The 22,070-nt window shown below is 29.3% G+C and overlaps 1 protein-coding gene across 2 annotated transcripts in view; it reads right to left on the reverse strand.

Annotated features, from left to right (window-relative positions):
* Positions 1–8,852: 8,852 nt before the first annotated feature.
* The window catches only part of LOC142323487 (uncharacterized), a 51,184-nt gene continuing 37,966 nt past the window's right edge, over positions 8,853–22,070 (reverse strand). For both annotated transcript variants that reach the window (XM_075363203.1, XM_075363205.1), the window contains 3 exons: positions 20,519–20,713; positions 18,503–18,689; positions 8,853–9,168 (listed from right to left, as the gene is read on the reverse strand). In XM_075363203.1, coding sequence (XP_075219318.1) covers positions 9,054–9,168; positions 18,503–18,689; positions 20,519–20,713 — 497 coding nt within the window. In that variant the 3' untranslated portion in view covers positions 8,853–9,053. The remainder of the gene's footprint in view (positions 9,169–18,502; positions 18,690–20,518; positions 20,714–22,070) is intronic.

Here is a 22,070-nt window from a genome sequence, read left to right on the forward strand (position 1 = left end):
CATACAATACTTAGAGAAAAATTCTTGTAGAAAGTAAATAGATACAATAAGAAAAAAAATTAACACTAAGCAACGAATTAACACAACTCAATAATAATGAAGAAATCAAGAAGTAACATGTATAGGTTACACTACAATCATTAAAAAAATAGTTGGATACATTATTTTATTGTATTCAAAAAATTTATCAGCATTGTAGAAACTTCTTTTGTAATAAAAATTTTAATATGCCTTTTCATATTTTTTTACACTCGAGTCTGTACATCTATTATAAAACAAAAATGACAGTTTTATTGTTTAAAAAAAGGCTACCGACAAATGATATAAACAAACCCTGAATTACTTTAAGATTTCTAATGTTTGTTTATAAGTATCACATAGATTGTTAATTTTTACTCCTATAAAAATTTTTTTGTTATTTTTTTCTGTTCCTATTGTAATAATACAATAGGAAATTTTTAATTGTTTTATTTTTTCTATGTAATAAAATAGTTAAGTAAAAGAATATAGGTGCCAATATATAGTGGCAAAATTAAAAAAAAAAGTGTATTTAAAAAACAATACCCCTGACCCGTAATATTAATTTTTAACCATTAAAATGAGGATTCAAACACCAGTTATTTTTGTATAAAAATATACCTTTCATTAATTTAAATATAAAACATTAAATGTGACTGTTACATTTTCAACATCATACACAAGGTTATGTGACCACAGTAAAATCTGAACACACAATTGTATTTTTCTGCAAATCAAAGGAAATAATTTTTACATGTATAAGAATTTTGACATTTTAACATTTTTTTAAATTTTAAGAATTTTATCATTGCTTTCTAAAGTCGGATAATTTACAAATTTCCACCGAGTATCTTTTATAAGAATATTTTCAGTAACTCCACTGCATGTAAGAAGTGAGAAAGTAAGGCTTCCTCTATCCTTCACATATGGTATCTTGAGAAGATAAAAACTCAGAAAGATACATAAAAGCAACTGCAGGAAGATCCAACATCTTAAAATATTGGCCTACAAGAAATCCTGGAATTTACATCACATATAATCCTGACAGATTTTTTGCCTCCTAAATATGTTAAGCAAAGGAATTAACCTATAATAAAATTTCATATTTAAGTAAAGGATAAAAATATCTATATTAATATAACTATAAATACTGAAGATCAACATACTTCTTAATATTCAAAGTAAAAAAACAATAGATACTAGTTTCGTTATAGAGAATGAGCGTGTCTTCTCCTTTTGAAGCAATATCTGCAGTCAGGTTTGATGTTTTACAATCACTCAACAAAACCGTCATTGTGGTTATAATTAGTTTTTTTCAAAATTCAATATTAGAACATTAATGTTTGATCAATTGTGGACATCAGAAAAATCTGACATGATGGTATTAGAAACCTTCATTTCAGATGCATTGTCATCATAAAAGGCAGCATCCAGACTTATAAATTGTGGAGTAAATCATTTATATAAATAAAAAGGTGTGATAGCCAAGAAAGCATGATTCACAGAAATAATTTTTAAACAGAGTCTGATTTATGCTTACTCCAATTATGTAATAAACATACCTTTGACATTCTACCTGGCAAATGTGAATCAAACATCTATATTCCTGACCATGATTAAAAAAGTTTTTTCAGTTTACTTTCAGAATGTTCGATAAAAAGAAAACTGCAGGAGCCGACTGTGAACTGTCAGGTCTCTGAAGAAACATTGATAAGTTAAAATGGATTCAGGCCTATTGTTTGCAAAAACTAAACTACCACATGTTAATAAATGTTTATAGAGATAATTATTTATAACCTTTCAAATTTTGTTGAAAATTCATATAAAAAGAGAAAGAAACCCTTTCTGATACCACATTGAATGTAGCAAATTCAGATGAAATGAAAATAATCCTGTTAATACAGATTTTACTAAAAGTTGATAAACTAACCTTCATATTTCGTTTTAAAACCTATACCAGTATTATACTTTGTTACAATCAATGGTGCACAACATAGCTCGTATAAAAGCTGGCAAACTCCATGACACACTAAATTATAAAATTACATGAAATTTTAACAAAAAGAACTTAACTGAACTCACACTTACATTACAATCATAACTCAAAATTCACAAACCAGACACGCTGATTAGAGCCTTCAGGACAAAGCATCAGTCTCTGAAAATAGACTGTTTAGACATTAGGTAATATTTAACACTTGAAAACAGCTCATACAGAAAACAAAAGCACCTTGTTAATACAATTAAAGATGTAAATGACTCCACACTAGCATTCTTTCATAAAACCAATTTTTGGTGGTTTCTCTACAAGAGCCATCATCAATATATTACATGAGCACTTAAATACAACATCCCACCAAAATACATAACTGAAATCATAACCTTACACATGCTATAACAAAAGAAAGTTACTTCCTGAAATACTTTTACAACTCTTTAAAAGCAAATGTTAAACAATAAGAAAAACAGATAAATACTACACTGTTGACATCGCACTAATGTAAATACAAATAAAACATCAGAAGTTGCTGCATATTCCTGAAACCCACTGACAGATTACATCCTGATTAACATTTCACCGCAGAATATGAACTCAACATAACTTCCTTGACCTTACCATTTGCAAAATAGTTAACAAACACTTTTATAGAAAACATACTATAACAAAACACAGATCTAAACATCCAGATTTGTTAAAAATATTAGACTGTCAAATTGCCAAATACAACCACCACCTTTGCTGGCCAACTACATGATAAACTGCATAACAATACATCTGAAATAGACTAATGGCTATTTATCCAAACATGTAAACTGAAAGGGAATTTCGTAATTGCTTCAAGATAGATGTCATAAACAAGTGTCACTAACACTCAACTAATGAAGATGAGAACTGTGTAAATTAGCACTAAAAAATTTTTTGCAATTACAATTCCATTTATTTACAATGTTTTGTCTTGCTAACCTATCTATAAAAGTAGTAATTTTCAATTGCCAAAATCTATTCAAACATGTTTTATCATTTTTATGATCTCTTTCATGGACTTGTCAGAAACTTTGAGTAACAGTGGTCAAAACTTGCAGGAGGAAAACTTTTTTTCTTATTTCCAATGTTTTTACATAATAAGTCTAATGTTAATTATGAATACAATGTAGAAATTTAACAAGTTGGGGAAACAGTATAGATTCTTACATTAAATAAATGGATTAAAGTTACTGAAATATATAATGCATCCCGTTATTTTAAACAACTCATCAGCCCATTAACAAGCTGATTTTAGTATAGTATTGTGTGTTAGCTAGTGTAAAATTATTCTACTTGTTTGTAAAATACAATCATAAGCAGGGAGTGTGTCACTGAATTAAGGTTGTAAAACTTTCTACTTGGATAAAGTTATGCAGAAAGTAACAAGCCCACACAAATGTGGATTTTCAGTTATTTGTGCCACCTTTCAGAGAAAATGTCATTTTACATTATTCAGAAAATATTCAAAACATAATCAGAGTATACTGCTATCTATAGATCCTCAATACAATTCTACATTTAAAAACTGATTTCTGTATTTTCAGAAATTTATTAATACACACAAGAGTTTACTTTCTTCTAATGTACCCAAACATCTACTGGCATAACATCAGAAAATGTCGTTGCTGTTCAAACTGTGATTGTGAAAAATCATAGGGAGACCATCATTGACATCTGTAACATTGTGGGATTATTATATTTGACATTGTTAGCAGATTTTTTTTTACAAAAATTGAACATGGAAAAGGCTGCTGCAAAGTTCATGTCATGCCTGACGAGTGACAAACAGAATTATTATTGCGCAAAAGTCTGTAGTGAACTGAAAGAACTTATCAGTGCTTTGAACTTATCTAGATTTCCTTTACTAGATCGTGGATACCGGTGTTCTTTGGTGGTTGGGTTTCAATTAACCACACATCTCAGTAGTGGTCGAACTGAGAATGTACAAGACTACACTTCATTTACACTCATACATATCATCCTCATTCATCCTCTGAAGAATTATCTAAACGGTAGTTACCGGAGGCTAAACAGGAAAAAGAAAGAAAGAAAGATTTCCTTTAAGAACAATACAGGTAATGAAAGCTAGGTATATGGATATGATCCTGAAACTAAGGAGCAATCATTCCAGTGGAAGAGCTTATCTTCATCTTGGCTAAAGAAAGCCTGTCAAGTCAAGAACAAGATCATATCCCTACCAATATATTTCCTCAATACTGATAAGATTATCCATAAGGAATAACTTCTGGTCAGATTATTAATGTAGAACTTTATCATGCTGTCCTAAGGTGGCTAAGGGAGGAGGATATGAGAAGGTCCAGAGAAGTGATGCAGGGCAAGACTGGCCGGGTCTTTCACAACAATGCAAGAGCACATATAAATTTCATTGTACAGCAGACTTTGGTGAAAAACAACATGGTGGCTGTTTCTTGTTCACCTGACTCAGCTCCATGTGACTTCTTTTCCAGAAAGACTTTTTATCAGTACTTGATTTTTATCTGTTATGTCAAATCTTTGACCCAGCAGATAAGATTCAGAATGACAGGTGGTACTGGGAACACTTACCAAAAAGAAGTTGAGGATGAATTCCATTCAGGCAAAAGCTCTGAAATCATTATGAGTTCCCAAAGAACCTACTTTAAACAAAGGTGTGATGATAAGTAAGATCAAGATATGATGTGATTATATTTAATGTTATATCTCAAGGGCATTTGGATAGCAGTTTGTATACATAAAAACACTACATAATATATTTAAGAATACTCGTTATAAAAAAAAAATCAAGCGTATTTACATCGTTTTGATGGTTTAATATTTTGCTTACAAAGTGATTTTTAAAATAATCTTCTTTGTAAATACACACACACACATTTTTCACAAGTAAATTTTTTCTATTTTTTTGAAAATTCAAATAATTCACTAACATATTAACCACAGTGTTAATAAAATTTAATATTATATAAAATATAAACCACCAAAATACAGTGATAAGATAAGTTAAACTTACCATATTAATTTCCAATAATTGATTTTTACAAGATCCTGCATTTTCAGTTTGTATTGAATTCTATAACTAAATTAAAACATTTTTTATTTTATAATTTGTCAAAATTGTTTTCTGTTTTAAAGATTTGCAAATATGTTCATAATAAATTTCAAAAAGATGTTTTATTTATTAGAATTTAAATATAATTTTACAGTACAGAGGAATAATATGAATCTTAAAAAGATTAAAATATAGTAAAATAATATATACACTCGTATGTATCTCCACTGTTGAAGGAGCTGTGTAATTAACTCCAAAAAGATTTTTGAGAACAATTCCATGTATTGTGAGTTATTACAATTATGTTATCTAATGTACATAATAAATAAAATAATTAGAACATTTTGTGTAATTTTCTTCTTTTTTTGAGTCTTAGGGGCATTGACCATTACCCCCTTCCACACCAAAAAGAAAACTTTCTTTCCCTCCCTGTTAACAGCATGAGCAACATAGTCAGTACACTAGTCTTGTCATAACAGTTCAACCAGAAATAGACTTGTTAAAGTGTATTAGAAGACTCCCAAAAAAAACAACATGACAAGGGTGTAAAGGGTCCTTGCCACTTGAAAATACTATAAAAGTGATACTTTAAAAAACACTTCAAATACACATTAACTCTGAATCCATTTCTTATGAAATGTTTTCAATACCGTACAACTAAATTCACTATCAAACTAAAAACACTATAAAATATCATTACATTTCTAACGAAAAGTTGTCAGTGCTATGAAAATAAATTCTTTGTCAATCAATATTAGATAGTCTTTAATTAATATTCTTCAAGAGTTTATGAAAAACTTCTCAAATTATACCTACCACCTGGTTTTCCTTTAGGTCATCCTTTTTTACTTCTCTTCTCCATTTTCCTAAAGGCCTCGACGTCAAATTCCAAGGTACCTGAGGCCTCAGAAATGGAATCTACAGATCCTTCACCAGAAATCGTGGAGGATCCCCTGCTGCCTGGATCAGATGACATCAGCTCCGGTGGTGTGAAGAGAAGTACATCACAGTCAAGACTGGATGCACTCACCGCTAGAACATGTGGGGCAGCCAAAGTCCTCACCCTCACACTAAAAGGCCTCTCTGCTTTTGGAGGCTTCATTTTTGTTTTTCCTACATCTTCTTTTTCTAATAATTTTACTTCCGTTTTCTCTGTTCCCTGATTAGGGATTTTTACAATTTCTACCTTAGCTACATGCTTCTTGTCCATTATCCGTTGACTCTCCTTCGCCTTTGAACTTGTTGAAGGCTCATTCCTTGGTGGAGATGAACTCTTTCGTTCAATAGTGTCAGTTTTCATCTTTGATGAATCAGGGCTGCTCTCTACTTTGTCAATTCTTGATCTTCTGGTAAATAATTTTTCTCCACTAAACTGGCTAAGGCTGGTGTCGGTTCAGTTATCACGTCCTTTGGTTTAAAGGTGGCAACAGGGGCGGCAACAACCTCTGCATAGGATGTGACCTTTGGCGATTTGCTGAGAATGATTTTCCTAGCCTTAAAGTAATTGATTTTTTGAACAGTCTAGTTATGTATTGCCAGTTCTTCCTTGTATTTTCGACAATTCCTTGGGGTCTTGCTGAGTGATGTCCATTATAGTTCACACAAACTGGTGGATACCTACAGGGGTCATCTGGGTATAATGTATTCTTGCAACCATAGACTTGTTTCCTCATGCATCGTGCCGCTATACGTCCGAACCCCTGGTATCCAAAACACCGTAGTGGAGTACGGATGAAAGGACAAACATCCAACCTAGGAAATCCAGCCTTTATTTTTTCTGGGCACTTAGGTCTATTAAACATCAGAACATGTGACACAGAGGGTAAAACTTCTCTGCTACATCGTGTATTCAATAATCTACATGCAATAACTCCTTGTGCATGAAGCTCCTGAACGATTTCTTCGTCAGTGGAATTTAGTAAATATCTGCATACTACAACACCTTTGGTCGTATTAAGTGTGCCATGTGGAACAACTTCAATTTCAAATAAACCAATTTTTGTGGTTTTGAAAAGCCGTGATGACTGTAGGTCATTTACAGTCTCTACAGTTTCATAGTAGCCATCTACCTAGTTTCTTTAACAGGTCCTCCAGCAGCTTCCATGATCTCATGAGGAATCACAAAAGGACTGTCTTTTGAAAAATCTCCTTTCTTCTTAATGACCAAATACTTGGGAATTGGTCCATTATTCTTAGGTCAAAACTTGGTTTGATCCTTCTTTTCCAAAACTATGAATTCTTCTTTACTGTTAAATTTGACACTCTTCCTGTTCTTTGTTTGCAAAGACAAAGGCTTTTCAGGATGAGGGATTTTACGTTGGCCCTCTGCCACGGAAGTTGAACATTTCATAATCCTACGTTTCCCTCTCTGGGTGTGCTCAGGGTCATGGTTGATGGTGTGCCCTGGATCATTAATCCTGCCTGGGTTTTCTACTCAGCCACCTCCTCTAATTTAACCTTAGCCTGACCCACAATACTGACATCTCAGAGCTCACACATAGCCCACCCAAGAGACTACTATAGTGAAGTACAGGATGGAAATAATACTACTGTAATACTAATAACTCTAATGATACTACCATTAACTACTAATAACACTACTTAAAATCAAACTTTTGTTATATCTATGAATAAAATGCATAAAAACAGATGAAAAATTTTAATTTCTGTAGAAAATAATTATAAGTAAGATACAAGTAATCATTGACATTTTCTTTTCAACATTTATTGAAATTTTTTCAACACAGTAATATTGCCATGTCACCTTGAACTTGTAGAATGGAATAAGCTGTTTTTTTTTTTCATTTAATTTTACTTTACATTAAAATAAAGTATTATTATTTTCCTTTAGAATGTGTTAATAAAAAAAAAAATATTAACAAAATATGTTAATGCTTGTAAAGAAAACAGGAAATGAAAAAAGAAGTGATTTATTTTTAATATTACTAGAGTAAACACTCATAATGCAAGCATTTAAATAGCATTAATATTGCTGAATGTATTTAGTTTATGGATAGACTATTTACTTTATTATTGTAATTTTAAATAATATAGGGTAATGAACTAACAGTAAGATCTTCAAATTATAGTATTACTATCATCCATTACAACTATAACAATCATGGAAAATTTTACATTATGTTAAATTACTTTCTGTATTGAACTGCAAATAGCACATCATACGATCAACTGCTTATTGATTAACGTATTCTAATACTGATTTGAACTCTACGATAGTGTGTCTCCAATTACTACGCAGTCTGCTTTTCTAGCTTCTGTAATGGTAATTTTTTACCTATAAAGGATCTTTTTTTTAAGCAATCATTAATTAAAAAACTTGGTACAACTGTATTAGGTAATATATACAATGACAAAAGACAGTATCATCACTACCACTAAACGTCTCGGGTATCAAATCGGAATCTAATTTTAGATATCCCACCTACTGATCCACTAACAAGAATTGCATAAAAAAAATGTTATACAGGTTAGATAAAGCTTGGCTGTCAATTTTTAATTTCAGAATTTAAAATAACTATTATTAATCAAAAAATAATTACATTGGGACAAAACAGCTGCACAATAGCTTTAAAAGAACTTTGAAGGCTAAGTACTAAGAAAATGAGTTATTTTTAAATTTATTAAAAAAAACTTACTTAATCTTAAAATAAAAACTGATGAAAGAAACGTGACAATTAACCTAAGAGCAGGAGTTAAAGTGTTAACAGAATAGGTAAAATTTAAAAAAAAAAAGAAGTAAAATGCATTGCAATAATTTATTAAAACAGCAGGATTCAATTTTTAATTGATTATGTCTTTTTAATTGTGAGCTTTAAACTAATACGGATACAAATAAAAGAATGTCAAAATTAAGCTTTTCATGCTGAGGAATGGGCATCTGGTCACTGAGATCGTGTAGATCTGATCTAATGACAAGATTAGATTATAATTAAGCGTATAAAATCAGTTCGATATTCTTGCACGATCGATCACTGCACCGGCTAAATCTTGTTCATATCGATCAGGAGGCAAACTATAATGTACTGGTGGTGGAATCTGCGTGAATCCGATATCACATCTGCAAAAAATATGATTTCATTAAATATAACATCTTTATAACATTAAATTAATCCTCACATTAAGCGATCACATGTTACGACTATACTAATATAACTAAAATTAGACTATATATAAGACTAAAATACTCGAATAAATAAATTATTTAATGACTACTATAATTAAAAATGCTTTCACAAAAAACAGCAACTGCCTTCTATACTAGTACCTGAGCAATAATACCAGGAGATTCATTTAAAAGCAGTTACCTCAGCAGCTTGTTTTTTCATCTTCTAATCTACAACAGCACCGGTATATAAATTTACATTTATACTGGGGTTATAGGTTGTCAATCTCACATCTGCAATAGAACTTGTTTTTACACCTTATTTAAACTTATTGCCATTTTCTCATAACAAAGGGCTTTGACAGTTGAAATTTACATGCGTACAGGATAAATTAAGGAAACATGAATGTTTGCTAAAAAGCTTCCTACTGCTATGTGTCTGACAAAGATCAAGTGCACAGAAGCAGGTAATAAATGTTTTAAAAAGAGATCAGTAATTAATTCTAAACGGAGTTAGCCAATGATCAGGAAACCAAGTTATCTACGGCCAGCACTAGAATAAGAAAATTAGCAAGAGTTAGAAAATTAAGCTCTGAAAAACAGAAAAACACAAATTCATGAAATATCAAACAGTGTGAAAGGGACATTTTATTTAATAGAGTCAGTATAACAATTTAAATACTACAAATTAACATGTTAACATATCACCTTACCATTGCAAAGAAAATTTATGTCTAAATTAACCAAGGATGTAATTAAATTTATCCAAGTGCTTTCAAGACCAGTTCTTTTTAATAGATGTTTAAAATATATCATTTTGATATTCCTTCAAGCATCAGTTTAATATTTTTAATAAAATTACAAAACATTTTTTGAAAATAATTTGAACATCCGCTTAATTTATTGATTAACAATACAAATGAACCACTTACACTGAGTAACAGAACAAAACTCACCAAAGGAAATGTTTTTTTTAATCCTTAAATCATCTTCAGTCTTGATTTTCACTTATAACTTGCATTAAAAATTTATTTTGTTAATTAATGCGATAAACTATCTAATGTAAAAATTAAAAAGGAAAAAACTAAGTATGTGATCTGTAATATTTTTACTTTCTTTTTTCATATTAAAATGAAAAAAAAAAATGTTAATGCTACTATTTATTGATTATCTATTTTTTAATACAGTTAAGACTGGAAATCAAGGCTTAAAATGATCTAAGGACCAAAAGAAGTCTTTCTAATAATGAGTTCTTTTTTATTACTCCATTTAGGCATTTATTAATGTAAATATATTTGAAGAAGAAAAAATTAAATAGAAAACTGAATACTAGATGCAGTAGAATAAGAGGTAAGAACACTAACCATAATGTGCTACATTTGAGGAATTGTCTTGTCACCAGAGTAACATTTATTGTTATGGAAGGAGATGTTTGATAAGTCTGTTTAGTCAAGAGATGGTGCTCACAGTACATCGATGAGGTGGTCATTCTTAATCTACTGCATCTCAGCTAGGAACATACCACTGAGTTTCAGTGACATACATTCATAATTCTGTTGGCAATCATTTGATTTGATCAAGTATTGTGATTTGTGACAAATGAACAAAAGACACTTTTGTGTGGCAGTTAAATATTTTTTGAGTATTTTTAACTTTTATTACTTTTTCTAATATGGTAAACTATTTAAGTTATATTATACTTAAATAGTATACTTTGATATTTTACAATTTTAGCTAGTACTTTTTAGACTTTTTTTACTGCTCTTAACTTTTTAATTCTTTTTTAGTACTTCTTGAGAACTTTTAAATACATTTTGAAAGAAAAAACCGTACAGGAAACCAGAGCCAAACCAGATAAATATTACAGTAAATCAGCTTCACCAATTAGAACAGTTTAGTAGTGGTTTGGTTATTTCCAGAACAGTCACATTACATAATAATAATAAAACAAGCTTGTATATTTTTGTTTATAATTTTAAAATTGTATGCACTGCTTCAGACAAATAATGCTGAATGTTCTGGATGGCCTGTTGAGGTTACAACTGCAAAGAATATTGAAAAACATCCACGATATGGTGATGAAAAATGGAAGAATGTTAACGTTTGAGATCACCCAAGATGATAGGCATCTAAAACGAAACGGTGCACATTTTACATGAATATGAACATATGCAAAAACTATCCAAAAATTGGGTGCCATGTTTGTTCACAAGCAATCAAAAGCATGGATGAGTACATTTCTAAGCATCAACGTAATTAAGAGGAATTTTTGTGCCGTTTTATATCATTTGATGAAACTTGAATATATCATTACCAATTTGAAACAAGGACCAATCAAAGTAGTGGGTTGCGATCAGGTAATTTACTACAAACAAGGTGAAAACAATACCATCAGCAAGAAAGATGATGCCCATTGTCCTTTGGGATACTGGTAGCATAATCTTAATTGGCATTTCAGGAGAAGAGTAAAACAATAACTGGGTAATATTATGAATCTTTGTGGATCACCTAAACAAGGAAATAAATTAAAAAAATATCACATTTGACAAAAAAGGTTTTTTCCACCAAGACAATGCACAACGCGATTGTGACAGCAAACTTGTCTGAATTACAATATGAAATTTTTCTTGCATTTCAGACCTCTACTCATCAGACTGAGAACATTTAGATTATCATTTGTGTCCAAATATGAAGTGACTGACTGGAAAGAGATTTACACAAAATGATGAAGTTTTGCTGAAACATCTATCTATTTTGAAGACTGATAAATCATATTATGTGAATGGAATTAAAAAACTTGAGAAATGTTGGACTTGGTGTATAGATATGAAAGAATATGTTGAGAAATAAAACTGAAAACAGTTTTTTTGCACTGTTAAATGGCCCTTATATTAATAAAACCACATTAAGTTAAAATTTTTATTTAACATCAACCAAGCTGCATAATCAAATTCAACCAATCATTTCCAGAATAATTCTCAACTTGCCATTTAGCAAAGTGGCAATTTAAAAATTTTATTAAATTAAAACATTTTCAATCTTTTTTCATTAAAATCGACTCTGACCTAATCAATAATTTAAAAAATTTGGCTTCACAAATTGGCAAAACTTTCTGCCTTTTGATGTTAGTGTATTATATCCTGACATTCTGATCTAAATCATTCATATTGGAAATAATGCCAATTTTGAAGAATTTATTGCTCTATTGATCCCTTAGTTTTGGGAATGTTACTATGAAAACAAAGAACTTTCTGTAAAATCTAGGCCAGCACTTTTTTACAATGTATATTAATTCAATATATATTATCATCAGAACAACGAATTTACATTTACAGAGTTATAAATTACAACCAAACTAAGCAATAGTTGCACCTACATGAGCTTTCTCTCTGCTTCATAACAACTTATTCATTACAGTCGTAAGAACATAAATATGATATACAAGCAAAAATATTCTTAAAGTGTTAAGTTGTTTTGTCCTTACTTCCAGTAGCAATGAATTTTAATTTCAAATTTGTGACATTATTTTAAAAGTCCATAAGTTGACAGGTTTCTGAAATTAAACTGATGTGTAGGTTCTTACTCAAGGTTCTCATTCCAATGTATGAATGATTCCATATTTTGTACATTCAAATTCATACACAAAAATTTTTTCACGTTTTACATTAATATCCTACTACATAAAAGAAAATCAGAAAAAATGTGCAAAATAGAGTACAATAAAATAAGTGGATATACTAATTTATTATATGCAAAATAATGACTCCATAATAAATTGTAACATTCTGGATATTAAACATCTCATTACATGAAGCCCATGAAAATCTAACTAAAATTTTTATCTAACTAAATTAAATCAACTAATTTTTAAATCTAATTAAATTAATTAAAGGTCCCAAGAAACTGTATTTTATTTTTTGCAATGAAGTTTTAGGCCTTATGTAAGGTCTTCATTGGAGATAATGAAGAAAAGTTGAGAAATATTTTCAGATTCGATTTTGTAAAAATTGTTTAAGTATATAGAATTTATTTAAGGGATTCCCTGCTTCAGTTTTATCTGTGTGGTTCAGCACTATGACCGTTTATGCCTTACAATTTTAGACCAACTTAGAAAATGGTATAAATTTGATGTCTTCTAACTGGTCTTTCATAGGAAGGAAAGTGACAATTTATTGCCACAATTGGTATCTATCTGTTGTAAATACAAATATTAAGACTGTTAATAATTTCTAAAATTGGTTTTAGTTTAATATCACCTTTAGGTTTTATAATAATATAATGTGAGAGGGGCTTTGATTCAATGGCGCTGTTTATTTTAATATTAGCCAATTATCTGGATTTGACTGTTTTAAGTGTTATTACGTATGACTGACAATACGTATACTTTAAGATATTGTTAAAACACTTATCTCAAGTAGAAATAATAATCTCCATGATTAAAATTTTACCCCAAAACATTAAATTTAGAATGTTACATCCTTTCATATGTTAAATTAAAGATATACTAGATTAAGGATTTGAATTGATGAATTATAACCATATAAAAATGTTTTTATTCTCTGAAACTCTGATATGGTAATGATTCAGATAATTTTGTATTGTGGTTGGTCAAAATTTGCTGATCTCTAAATAGTTATATGTACATGTCCTTAGGATTAATAAAAAAAAAAAAAAAAAACAAGATTTTGTGATTGGTTGGAATATGGTGATAACAGTGTTCAGTACCAAAACTGGTCAAAGGAGTTATGTAATTGGTCAACATTTGGCAGCTTCTTAATGGTCAGAATTATTCTCTTGTGATTGGTTACAAAATGAGAAATCTTGATCAGTTGCAATTTGGTGCATTTTAATTGGTCAGTTTCTTTCAATACTGTAATTAGTGTATTTTCCAATTGCTTAAGTGTATTCATACTTGTGAGTAAAAAGGTGCAGGATTCTGATTGACTGGAAATTGGTGCAATATGGTTTTTCTGAATCAATCAGTACTGGATTATTCAAAAGATTTATAAGTTAAGGCAGAGAAACCTCAGTAGCGTCTGTGATATTTTAGGATGAATGTGTAATAGATTAGGATGACCTATGTGTTAGGATTGTCACTGGTTAATGTTTATCATGGTAGGGCCATAATTCATTATGTTTATATACACTAATTTCCTGTTATAATAGTGTAACAAGACCAGTATAATGGACCTGAGTAATGGATTCCTGCCAATTAAGAGGAAAGTAGTAGAAAATATAATAATGGAAGGAATCCAGAAAGGGGCTAAAAGAAACCCTTTTAGTAGAGGTAACAGGTCCGTTTAACAATTGTCCTTTGTAATACTGCCCACTGACACATCTAAACAAATGTTTTTCTTTGAGAAGAGTTACTGGATTCAGGTTAGGAATGCACGCGAATGAAAGGGCATGCTCAATCATTCTCACGCTCAACTGGGGTCTGGTCGTGCAGGTAAAGAGGACTGGAGTAAAAATACTCCAGGAAAGACCAGTTGAAATCAGACCAAGCAAGACTTATGATGCAAGTCTGGAGAGAGTGCTACAATTGGTTCCGCAAGAGGACAGTCTGCAAGGTCAGTGAAGAAGAAAATTTCTAGTGAATTAAGTTTGAATCCACCAGGTTGGTCTAGTGGTGAACGTGTCTTTCCAAATCAGCTGATTTGGAAGTTGAGAGTTCCACCGTTCAAGTCCTAGTAAAGGCAGTTACTTTTATACAGTTTTGAATACTAGATCATGGATACTGGTGTTCTTTGGTGGTTGTTTCAATTAACCACACATCTCAGGAATGGTCAAAATGAGACTGTACACAAAAACAGGAAATGGTTCAGTGAGTTACTGTTAAGACTATAAGTGAAAGATATAATGTACTAAATTTCATTCATAAAATGTTAGGGTAGTTTTATTTGTGAACCCAGCAAAAGTATTTGCAGTAAAAGAACTTTATACCTTCTTATCTATTGTACTATTGTTGTTAATACAAGACTAATGGTTAAAACTGTTAAGACTAGCTAGTTTTTTGTCAATGGGAATGAATTATATTTAATAATCTGTAAATACATCCTGATGATTACTTAAATTCTGTTTTGTATGTAATCACTTTCTGTTATTGTTATTAATATTACTAATTATTATTGTTGTTGTGATTACTAGATTATTATTTGTTTATTATTGACATTTATTATTACCACTGTTTGCTATTGCCATTACTGACAATATTATAATTATTACTGAAAGTTGTTTATTATTATCGCTTATTATTACTATTATTATCATTGATTTGTCTTGTTTTATTTATGTTCTTTAACTAATAAACTGCAATTATATAAACATTTTCAATTGTCACTCTCTCAATATCCTGATCAAGCCACAAACACAGTACAATACATTAAAATTTCAATATATTTTCTATCAAATCTGCATGATTTTGAAAACTGTAACTGTTGGTATCTTAATTTTTTGTTTATTCACAGATATTTGTTTTACATAGCCATTTAAATTTTCAACTAAGTTATGATTTTACGTATGCATAATTTATATTTGCCGGTGTAAAGGAGTACAGATCCAAAAAATAAAGTAGAAGATGGTAAAAATGTCACCTGCTTGAACATTTAATGAATCTGGGCTATGAAATTTCATGTAATCTTAATATAAATAATACTGCTCTATAAAAGCAGAAACTTGAATATGCAAAGTATGCTTGAAGATATATTCATATATGGTACTAAAAGCCAACAGTAACAGCACATTTTTAATATTACCTTTGACACTTAAAAGTTTATGGCTATCAGGATATACCAACCAATTGATACTCCATATGTCTTTCCCACAAAAACCAAAATTTTGCCAATGTAGTGTGATTTATTTTTTTCTAAATAAAAATTTTAGGAGATAACCAGTCCACTGTTACAAAGTTGTCCTTGTATGTTAATTAAAAATTACTCATCAGTATTAATATACAATTAAATTCAAACCCGATTGCCCATGTAGTACATCTATTGTATAAGTCTATATACAGCAGTATCAGCCTAAAACTGAAGACTTGCTGTGCCAATCTCACAGATTTTTTTATTAGTTTCAATTGAAATCTCCTAAATGTACACAGCTGTTAAATTATTCATATTTTTGCATTAACTACAATACTGTAAATATTATACTGAGAGATATTATTTAAAACTTCATTTCTAATTTAATAATAATTTTTTGAGATTCTAAATAAATCACACTTGGTCAGAGATAACCAATTGTAATTGTTTTTTGAGATAACAAGGTATCAGCTATTAAATAGAAATTTTTTTTTGTACTAGTATTTTCATCAGAAGACAAGTAATTAATTTTCTTTTAGTGAGCAATATTAATAATATACTCTATATGTAATGACTGCTTTTATTTGCATTATTTTTTGGTTCTAAACAAAACTAATTCAAAATGTATTTTGGTTCAAAGTTTTATATATATTTAAATTTGTGCCAATCATCTTGAATTTTCAATTGAAGAGTTTAAACAGTATAATGAAAAATGACATGAATATTTATAAGACGCCATTAAGAATGAATTTATTTAAACAGGACATAGTAATTTACATGCTTACAATTTTAGTAATATCTGCAACTTCTTACTTTAATTGTTTATGAGCACCTTGATTTTGCTTGATCAAAAATACATTTTGGTCAATTAATCTTGCTCATAGATGATTTTAAAACATTACATTATGTTCATAGGTTAAACAATTAAATTGTCTGTCTTGCTTGTAGTGAAACTTTTAAAACTTTGTTATACGCTTTTATAACAAATCAGCTAAACTTTGGAAATGTTTCAAGCAAATGCAAAATGTAATTTATGCACATAATTTCTTACATTTCTATTCCAGTCTTTCTGTTTTTTCAAGTGAAAACCATTTTTCAAGGATACATACTAATACTTAAAACATTTCAATAGATGTTACCTAACCAACACATTCTAACAAAATATAATTGTAATTTAGTTTTTTAATGTTTTTAAAATAGCTTCCTTCTTTTTTCTTTCTAAATACTAATTAAAAAAACATCCTATCAGGTGAAAGGAAGAATTCAAATGAAAATCAGCAGACTGCTAAATACAAAAATAATAAAATACATATTAAACAAAAATCCTGTTTTTACTGTTAACATTAATAAACATAAAACAATTTTGCTAAAAGTTCAAAAAGTCAGTAAAAATTAAGCTACCATTATGATACATTCTGAAGACATTGAAATGTTATGTATCACATTAATGCATGAAAACTGTTTCATGTCCTACTGGAAAATTAAATACAATTTTCCTTTTTAGTTTAAAAAAAGAGATTTTTAATCTCTATGCATGCATGTGCATGTTTATTTTACACAATTATGGAAACACTCACAGTTTTCATAAAAATCATTTTTTTTTTCATTTAAGTAAAAATTTCAGTAACCAACAGATGTTTAATATCAGCACACTGCTGTGCATTACTGATTTTTTTTTTTTTTTAATTGAGAATTCAGCCAAACAAAAGCAGATGCTAAGTCACCTACAACATGAGACAATTTTCCTTCAACAACTAGGTTGGTTTTTTATTACACAAATTAAGGGCTTCTCTAAACCCAGAGAAATCAGTAATTAAATATTAAAAGAAAGCAAATTATATAAAAAAAAAATTATAAAAAAAGAGTATTTATACCAAAAAAACACATAATTCACTTCATAATCATGAAGTACAAAACAATGTCTCCTATACAGATATCAGAAACTGTAAAAATATTGCAGAACCAAACAGGTTTCATCATTCACGAGATTTTGAACACTAGGGGGCTTTCTCCCTAAATGGCTGGATGATTGCTTCATTGTTAAAAGCAAGTATAATTAATTTATAGACTCTAAGACCATTTTGGAAATAGATGGCACATTAAAGACACTTGTCACCTGATGTACAAAATATATAAATTCACAGGGTTGAATTCAATTTTATTTTAAAAAATGAACATCTTTCTTTAACCTTTTGGACATCTCATCTGTATAAGCCTTTCTGTCATGAAATCTCTTTTATTGAGTGGCAATTTCACTACAAATGAAATAAAATAAAATTAGAAAATAATAAAATATTGAAAACATTTGTTACAAAGATTAGTCAATGAATGTTTTTTATAATACTTGAATTCTGAATGAAGTGTCAAGTATAAACATTCAAATTTAGTAATTTATTGAAAATATAAAAATCAATTTTTTGAAGCACTATGAAGTTTTGTTATATAAATTCTTCCTAATGTAATAATTAAATTTGTTAAGACTGATTTACCTATATCCTTGTTGCCAGCTATTTCTAAAGACTTGTGATGATGGAGAATATGGTGGGGGAGGAGGTGATGATGGCCCAGGTGGTGGTCCTGGTGCGGAAGGAGCTCCTGGACTATATGGAGATTGTTTCTTCAAAAGGTTGATATATTCAATTGCTTTGTAAACTGCTTGTTTAGCCTGTTCTGAACCTACAAATCTAATGATTCATTAAAACCATGACAACAATTACAACCACAAGCATTCAAACAAATAATTTGATATTATGAACAACAATTTTAGATAAACAAGTATTTATTACTGGAGCCAGACTATTGATTTAATATAATATTAATTTTCAAAACATTATAAATATGAGAATTTTTAAGAATCACATTAAGTCTTTAACAAAAAATTTTTTTATCTCTAGTCTTTAATGGTACAAAATTGGTCGGTTGTAATTAAATATCTTTTGTTATATAATTTTTGTCCCCCATAAATTTGTTCTAGCTAGCAACCTTAAATCTTCTAACTTTTACATAGCAGGTAACTTTAACCTTGAATTGTTAAAAGCAAAATTTATATAATACTATAATTCTTACATCAGTATAAGTTATACAGTAAAAAGGGTTTTTTGTAGATTTATGTATTTCAATACTAAAATGAATCCATTCTTTTAATCACAAATAAAAATTTATAGGACAATTAAATCTTAAAAGAAACAAATAAAATAGCCATAATAAAAATAAATATGTTACCGATCATCTTTTTCATTATGATATATGTAAACAGTCAATGACTGGGTCAGTTTCAGTCTTACTGATATCACTAAGAGTTCGCACAGAAAAATAGGATACCACTTCACAGATGTATTTATCTAAAGATTATAGGATATCCTTCAGTTTCTTTACCATTACAACTGTTTATGACCGGTAAGCTATGGAGGAGATATATATTAAGATTCATCCCAGTACAAACCGAAACTGCCCAGAAAAAATTATTTTTATGACAATAATTTTAAACTACTAATTCCTATCCTACACATGGCTGGCCAATTTTCATACAAACAGTAAAAAAAAAAAACACATATTAATAATGCATTATAAGTGATATACATATAAAATTAAACACTTCTTTTTGAGTAAACAAGACTGAATAAGAAACTCAAATTTAATTATTAAATTAAATATGAAATTTAGGCCCACTGTTTCACATAAATAACAAAATCTAACATAACCTGATAAAAGAAACATGGAGTTATGAAAAAACTAATCATTTTCTTTTAAAGTACAAAGAAAATATCTGTTCTATTCTCTTTTGTTTTAAATCTAAATTTTAACACCATGGCAATTTTGAAAACATCCTATCAATTTTATCTTACATATTGTTTGTTATTAACATATTACTTACAATATTCTGTCAATTTTATCAACTCATCATTTTTTGAAAAATTCAATCTTTTCTTTCAACCAGCAAGTTATTTAAAGATTTCCTCAACACGTAAACAAATACTTTTTCAGGTGATCTAGCATTTTTATAGATGATCATGAACATATTTTCTAGCTGATATTACATGAGATTTTTTTATGAAGTTAAGTACAGTGCTACCATACAACCTTTTATGTCCTGCCGGTACAATCAGTTTTTTCAGTCAATTCCAGTAATCTGACTATAAAGGAAAAGAAAAACATTCCTTTACATGAACAACTACTTAATGAGCAGACACATATATAATGCTGAAGATCACTTAATCCTTTTTCTACAGCCAGTCTTGATGAACCACATCAAGTCTTAGTTATATTATTATTTATTTTGGACTGATGCAGTCCAAAATAAAATTTATAACAGAAGAAATCTGATAAGAGCAGCACACGTCAGAATTTTAAAACAAAAAAAAAATAACATACATTTTTTACACAAACTTTTATGTTAATAAAAAGCCAATACTTTAAATGAAGTTATGATTAAACTTTGTGTGTTTAACATTAATCGTAATTTAATTTAAATTATCAATAAAACAATACTAGAAATATTCTGTTACCGTTATACTGCATATCCTGGATGCCTCTTCCTTCAACTTCACTCCTATCGGGTAACCCACTACAGACTTCTTTTTGAGCTTGAAATATGATAAATGACTTACGAGCTATGTCCAAATAACCATCAGAAAGTTTTGATAAACCTTCCTTCATTCTCACTGCTTTGGTTGCTTCATTTTCATTTAATCTTTCTGTAACTAAAATGTAACTAAATTAAAATCACAAGGGAGACCTAATACCTTAATATTAAACATACTATTATTAATATATATATATATATATTAGCGCGGTGTGTATATACACACAAACCCACCCACCCACACACACACACACACACACTGTGCTATTTCACATAAATATTAAAATTCATTCAGTTTCCAAATCAACTACAGTTCATTTTAAGTTACAAAACAAAGAGTCATCAATTACATCCCTTGTTTCATTTGAAACCTATTCATTTATTTACAAAAGTTATAAACAAAGGAAATCAGTATTTAATTATATATAATGCTTTTAATAAATACATTTCCAATAAAAACTGAGTTTTACCTTAAACCAGGTATCAGATCTCCCTTATATATACCAGAAAGGAGGAATATATAAATTTGTGTTATATAACTCTGTGCTGAGGCTACTTATCAACAGAGTGTAGAGGAAAATTTTTGTGTCCAATTTTGAACTAAATATGTAAAACAGCTTTGCTTTCAGTAAATACAAACCAACATTTACTGAAAAATCAACCCTTCATATCTGAAGTATAGCAAATAAAAGGGATGAGTTAGGGGAAAAAAAAAATTAATTAACTTAACAAAAATTAATAATAAACTTTATTCTTCATGATGGGCATTTGATAAAAATATTCTTATTTTTATTGCTCTATTTCCTCGAATCTGGCCATTATTAAAACAGTTTCCACATTAATTGTAAATGTTTTACTGAAGATTTGTTTTACAACAGAATTGTTCATAATTCATTATAAATCTAAGTAAATCCTTAAAAAGCTGCTGACAGATCTTTCGCCTATGTTGCATCCAAGCATAAAAGATTTAGTATCTTATGTGTCCACTTACTGCTTTTATTAACAGGTAAGATAACTGCCCTGGCCTTTTTCCCAAACATCTATACTTTTGATCATGTATATAAAGAGTTTTTATTGACATGGAAGTATATATAATGTTTACAAATAACATATCGATTACCACATAAACTATTGGAAGTGATTTTGGTCATCACCAATCTTGAAAACGACCACAAATTCTTTGAAATATTTACTTTTGAGTATATTTGATTTATTTTTATAAAAAACAATTTTTTACAAATTAATCTATCAACATATAGATCTGTAAATAAAGTTTAACAATAGAGCTAGTGCGCTATATTTCATCTTCTTGTATGACATTTTGTCTTTACAGTTTTGTTTCACTTAATTCACAAGAATCAAAACATAGTTAAATAATTAAGTTTTAGTATCGATGATAACATGTTCTACTTCAACTTAATTAAAGTACGATTTAACTGATCACTATCTACTTTTTTAGATTTTTCATACAATAT

The sequence above is a fragment of the Lycorma delicatula genome, chromosome 4, assembly GCF_047948215.1.
Source record: "Lycorma delicatula isolate Av1 chromosome 4, ASM4794821v1, whole genome shotgun sequence".
Classification (NCBI taxonomy): Eukaryota; Metazoa; Arthropoda; class Insecta; order Hemiptera; family Fulgoridae; genus Lycorma; species Lycorma delicatula.